Below are 5,741 nucleotides of genomic sequence, written 5' to 3'. Positions count from 1 at the left end.
TTTCTAGGTAAAATTTTAACTTTTCTTCTAATCAACAGAAAAAGAAATTTTCTTACATTACAGTACTAATTAAGTATTTGAATATAACTGGTAATTTTGAAATACCTGTGATTCCACTACTACAGACACTTTTTTTGTTTTTTACAGACACTTTTGCTTGATTTGCTTGGCCAGCAGTAAGGAGCCCTCAATTCAACCACAACCGTCCGCTCGGGGGCGCTCGCGCGAAACGCCATCCGCTCCGGGACACGCCTCCGTTTCCTTGGTGACAGGCTGCGCGCGGCTTCTTTACTTCCTGTTCCGGGAAGTGGCGTGTTACGCGCCCGGCGCGTGACGCAGCGCGGCTCCGGTATAAATGCGTGCGCGCGCCGGCGCTCGCTCTCTCCGTCGGTCGGGCTGTCAAGATGGCGCCGGTGAGCGCGTGCGGGGCGCGCGGGAGGGCTCCGCTGCAGGGGGAGCAGCTTTTGTGTGCAGCGAGTGGGAATGGCCCGCTCGGGGGCACCGGAGCGGAGAAGGGGAGACAAGGGCGGGGTCTCTACCTGGCTAGCAGCCCCGAGCTGCTTCTAGACCCTGCCGGCTGCCTCGCGGCCGGGCCGAGCGGGGCCGCGGAAGGGGAGGCGTCTGCACCATTGCTGCCGCCTGCCTTAGTGACCCGAAGGGGAGGGGTTGGGCAGTGGGGCCTCTCCGACGGCCTGGCCGGAGAGCTGCGGTTGCCAACGCTTCTGAAAACTTTAGAACAGAGGAGTAGGGAAAGAAGCTTATTTTTCCTCAAGTGTCCTCTTTTTAGCAATAGTCAAGTCGTGACCTTAGCAATATGACAAGCGCGATGCAAACACTTAAATCGTTAACAGTGACAATTTGAATTTGGCTGTATGTAGACAGCTAAGCAAGGCAAAGGCTGAAGCCCCAGCCGAGGAATGGGACCATTCACAGCCCCTCTCCCCGGATTTGTGTGTTGATCAGCACACCGTTTGCCTCCCCTAGCTTCCCCTAGCCACAGTATTGGGGTTGGTCTCCCAGCTAAGAATGAATAAAGTCCTTCACTCATCTTGTGCCATTTCCAAGTTTGGGCTATTATGAGGATGGGGAGTAGTTCACAAGCTACCCGGAAGGCCACCCCTGGTGTTAATACACATTTGGATACCTCTAATCCGGTGATGACAATTTCTCAGTAAAATCTGGATAGGTTGAAACTGGATCAAAGTTTGACAACACGTACATGAAAATGTCAACCCATGATTGCATATTGGCCAAGTCTTTAAAAATGTACATACTTTTCTAGCTTCATTTGATTGTGTGGCCAATTTATGTAGCCTTGATCTGTTTTTTTTTTTAAATTTCAAAAACCACTACCAGATAAACTACTTAAGTACCTGTAATAGGATAAGATTTGAAATTCCATAGCCATACGTGGGTGGAGTCCGAGCTCTGGCATGTAATGACCTGAAGTTAGAATACTACCTGTTTCCCCTCCCCCCCAAGCTGGACTGAGAGTAATGGTAGTGTTGGTTCCTGGTGAATAGTACAAAGTTGTATCTGTAAACTATGTAAGTTAACACCACCATTATGTTTGTGTAGCAGAAAGACAAGAAGCCTAAGAGGTCAACCTGGAAGTTTAATTTGGACCTTACTCATCCAGTGGAAGATGGGATTTTTGATTCCGTAAATTTTGTAGGTATCACTCTACTTGACTTTTTTCTGTCAACAGTACTTCATAATTTTAGTATGATACTCAATATTAACCTAAGCTGTATTCCTAGGGTGCCTTCCCTAGTGAATATCTAGGGTTCCCTTCCCTAGTTTTGTATTTTTTCTGTTTGAAAATAGGAGCAGTTTCTACGGGAGAAGGTTAAAGTCAATGGAAAAACTGGAAATCTCGGGAATGTTGTTCACATTGAACGTTTCAAGAATAAAATCACAGTTGTTTCTGAGAAACAGTTTTCTAAAAGGTTGGTGCTCGTGTTGCAAATTTTAATGGAACATTTTATAGGCTATGCAAATGTAGCATCTTGATGTTTGCAAAAATTCTCATGATATATCAGAAGTGTTTGGAACTTTATAATAAAGGCCTGGATGGTTGGGAGAGATACTAGTACCTGAGTGCCAACTGATTAGGCTGGTTTGTCACAGCATTTATAATTGTTACACTATAGGAAGCCTCTGTAGGAAATTACAGGCCCTTCTAACATAAATTTTATTTAACTTTTGGTGCTTCAGTATTAGAATATGTAATATGTACTTGGGAAATATTCCAGCTTGCTGAGGAAAACAATATTCCTCAGTGTTGTTATGCAGCAGAGGCAGCTGTCATTTCTGTCCTACATACTAGCTTCCATCATTTAAAAAAATTAGCTTGTAGATAAGAGGTGAGAATGTAGATTTCATAGAATATAGATTAACATGGTTGGAACTGGTTGTGTCCCCCTGTCAAACATACTTCCTAGAAATAAAGATGAACTATGGGGAGGGAGTCAAGCATAAGATGAATGTGGCAGTGCATGTTTCTATATACTACGCCTTTCACAGTAGAGTTTGACCAACCGTCTTAATTAGTTCATGTTTTTGTTTTAAAGGTACTTGAAATACCTTACCAAGAAATACCTGAAGAAGAATAATCTTCGAGACTGGCTTCGTGTGGTTGCATCTGACAAGGAAACGTACGAACTTCGTTACTTCCAAATTAGTCAGGATGAAGATGGCTCTGAGTCTGAGGACTAGTTGGCCTTCCCTGCAGGGCTTTGTTTGCTTTTAATCAAACGAAGTAGTAAGGTTTTACTAAAAGTGAAACTTCCAGTTTGTCAGTGAATAAAAATCATTAAACTTACTACTTAAGAGATGTGCATATGGTTTTGGTTTTCCTTGATTTTTTTTTTTTTTTTTTTTTTTTGAGGTAGGGTCTCACTCTAGCCTAGGCTGACTTGGAATTCAATAAGTAGTCTCAGGCTGGCCTCGAACACATGAGACTCCTACCTCTGCCTCCTGAGTGTTGAGATTAAAGGTGTGCACCACCATGCCCGGCCCTTTCCTTGATAAATTTTTATGAGCAATATTTAATTGTTTACAGCTAGTAGGATTTTTTCCTAGGATATCCAGAATATAAAGTAAAGATAATGTGTAATAGAAGTTATTAAGGAAATTTATACCTATTTGGAAGATACCTTTAGTATATAAATGCTTTCATTGTCTACAACTCATACATAATTGACTCACTGCTGCCCCCTTTAAGTTGTGTGAGTGCATGCTAGAACAATATTTAACCTATCCCATTAAGTCTGGGGAACTTACTTGTCTAATTGGAATCCTGTTTCTTCAGGATGCTCCTCATTCTAAAAATGTCAACTGTCCGGATTTTAGTCAAGAGGAAAAGGGTGCACCAGAGCCTGTACATCAGATCATGTGCCACCTTGTGTATCTGGCTTACCGTGGGTACTGGAGAATTCAACCTGGGTTAAAGGAGTTTGAAATAGTTGCTTTTGTGAGCTTAAAATGCTCTCTAGTCCTGAACTGTCCTAAAATAACAGCCTCCTTTAGAAGACTACTTACCAGGTCCAAAAAAGGGGGGTGGGTGTCAGTTTCTCAATCTGGGCCATGCTGAATTTTGAGTGCTTTTGTGATGTAAGACAGAAGCAAGAAGTTTATTTAATAGTTTAGAAGCCTAAGGATATGGGTAAATGCTTCCACATTAATTTTACATTCAATATTACACCAGTATCTGAGTACATATGCTTTAAAGAAGCTGCATGCTAGGCATTACTTGAGAAAACAATCTAAGATTTCATGGTATTTGATTCCACTACCTACACTGGGGCTGTTGAGCAGGTCCAAGCATTTCCCCACTGAACAGTGCTTCAGATCCCTACCAGGAACAATGCTAACACTACTGGGGACAGAGTTGGGATGTGAACCTTGTTAGGGGGCACATCATATCCAAGGTATAACTGTTTCTGTAAAATTTTGTAGAGCGTGGCCCATTGCTTTACATATATGTGCCCTGGCAGAGTTGATTGTTATCTCTTTAAAAGAAAAAAAAAATGGCTTTAAACAGGCTAAGGGATCAGTTCCCAAGCATATATCCACAGATTATTGGCTGAGAAATTCAGCTCCTTGCTCTGGTTGCAAAGGGTCTGCGCTGGACAGGATAGATAAAAGTCACAGCACATGATCTCAAACCACTCTTGGAACAGGGGAAGGGGATTCCATAGAGGTAGGAGTCCTAGGAGGGGGAGTCAGGCTGGCCACCACTGTGGTTCTCCAGGAGGTAGAGCTGTGTGGTGATAGGTCCTCAGCCATTGTGCTGAGTGCTAGGGGACGCTATCAAGAAGAGTTCAGGTATGACTTAGATTACAAGTGGATAATTAAGGTGTCATTTTGTTAGTCAAAGCTAGATAGAATTATGTTGATATCAAAGCTCTTAATTAGATGATGCATTCTGGACACGTGACTTCACATTGTAAAGCCAACTATATCCTGAAGATTTTCCTTGCCTTGAAAGTTGGGGATCTGAATCAAGTAAGCTGGTGGGAAATTGCTGAAGAGGCAAGAGGATTAGGAATTTGAGGCCAGTCTGAATCAACTAGGATATTTTGTATTATTTTATTCTTATTGTTTTTTTTAGCTTATTTTACATTAAAAAATTTATTTGCAAGTTCATCTTTATTATCTACCAAGTTTGAGGTCAGCCTATAATATGTATGACCCAGTGTAAAGTCAGTATACAAAGTGATGTATGTTTGTTACTGTATTTTGTTCTTACCCTGTCCCATTCTTTCTGGTTCCCTTACTCCAAATAGTTTCCACTTTTGCCTTTATGTCACATTACTCTCTCCCTTAAGAGCTCTTCCTCTGCTGTCAAGGTTCCCTTTCTACTTTTTCATGACCTACAAACATACACATATGCACACACACATGCACATATATAAATTTAAATCAAGAGTCCACATATGAGAGAAAATGTATTTGTCTTTCTGAGTCTGGGTTCTGTTGCTTAACATAATACTCTTCCAGATGCATCCTTTTTTTTTTTTTTTTTCAAATATGTTCTTTCCTTTTGGGAGTTGAGGAGACAGGATCTCATGTAGCCCACTGGCTCTGAACACCCTATATAACTGAGGGTGACTTTAAACTTCTGATCTGCCCACTTCTATCTCCTGAGTGTTGAGATTATAGAGATAAGCCTACGGACCAAACTCAGGTCTTTGTGCATACTAGACAAGCACTACTGACTGAGCTACATCCCCTGAGTAAAACCCCATTGTGCATATGTACTACATTTTCTTCACTCATCTGTTTGCCATTGAGATTTTTTATTTTATTTTTTGAGGTAGAGTCTCACCCAAGTGGTGGGATTAAAGGCCTATGCCACCATGTCTGGCTTTTTAAAATATATATTTTGGGCTGGAGAGATGGCTTAGTGGTTAAGCACTTGCCTGTGAAGCCTAAGGACCCCAGTTCGAGGCTCGGTTCACCAGGTCCCACGTTAGCCAGATGCACAAGGGGGCGCACGCGTCTGGAGTTCGTTTGCAGAGGCTGGAAGCCCTGACGCGCCCATTCTCTCTCTCTCCCTCTATCTGTCTTTCTCTCTGTGTCTGTCGCTCTCAAATAAATAAATAAAAAAATTTTTAAAAAATCTTTAAAATATATATTTTGTTTACTTATTTGAGAGAGAGAAAGGCAGAGAGAGAGTGGGTGTGCCAGGTCTTCCAGCCACTGCAAACAAAACTCCAGATGCATGCTCCCCCTTG

The 5,741-nt window shown here is 42.2% G+C and overlaps 1 protein-coding gene across 2 annotated transcripts; it reads left to right on the top strand.

Annotated features, from left to right (window-relative positions):
* The first annotated feature begins 358 nt into the window (after nucleotides 1-358).
* Rpl22l1 (ribosomal protein L22 like 1) lies at nucleotides 359-2,840 on the top strand. Of its 2 annotated transcripts, none has more exons than XM_004652351.3 (4): nucleotides 359-413; nucleotides 1,579-1,671; nucleotides 1,828-1,949; nucleotides 2,574-2,840. In XM_004652351.3, exons 1-4 carry the CDS (start codon nucleotides 405-407, stop codon nucleotides 2,716-2,718), a joined length of 369 nt encoding a protein of 122 aa, XP_004652408.1. In that variant the 5' UTR covers nucleotides 359-404; the 3' UTR covers nucleotides 2,719-2,840. The 2 variants fall into 2 exon arrangements, with proteins under 2 accessions (XP_004652408.1, XP_045017802.1); XM_045161867.1 differs by having other exon boundaries at nucleotides 390-413; nucleotides 1,582-1,671.
* Nucleotides 2,841-5,741: the final 2,901 nt, after the last annotated feature.

Source organism: Jaculus jaculus, chromosome 11, assembly GCF_020740685.1.
Source record: "Jaculus jaculus isolate mJacJac1 chromosome 11, mJacJac1.mat.Y.cur, whole genome shotgun sequence".
NCBI lineage: Eukaryota > Metazoa > Chordata > Mammalia > Rodentia > Dipodidae > Jaculus > Jaculus jaculus.
Note: the sequence above shows the minus strand (reverse complement) of the source record. Positions and strands in the feature narration are given on the sequence as shown.

Excerpts from the sequence above, each read along its gene's own strand:
- Rpl22l1 (XM_004652351.3), top strand. Across the intron at positions 1,672-1,827 it reads TTTTTGATTCCGTAAATTTT|GAGCAGTTTCTACGGGAGAA; the intron begins GTAGGTATCACT and ends GTTTGAAAATAG. Across the intron at positions 1,950-2,573 it reads GAGAAACAGTTTTCTAAAAG|GTACTTGAAATACCTTACCA; the intron begins GTTGGTGCTCGT and ends TTTGTTTTAAAG.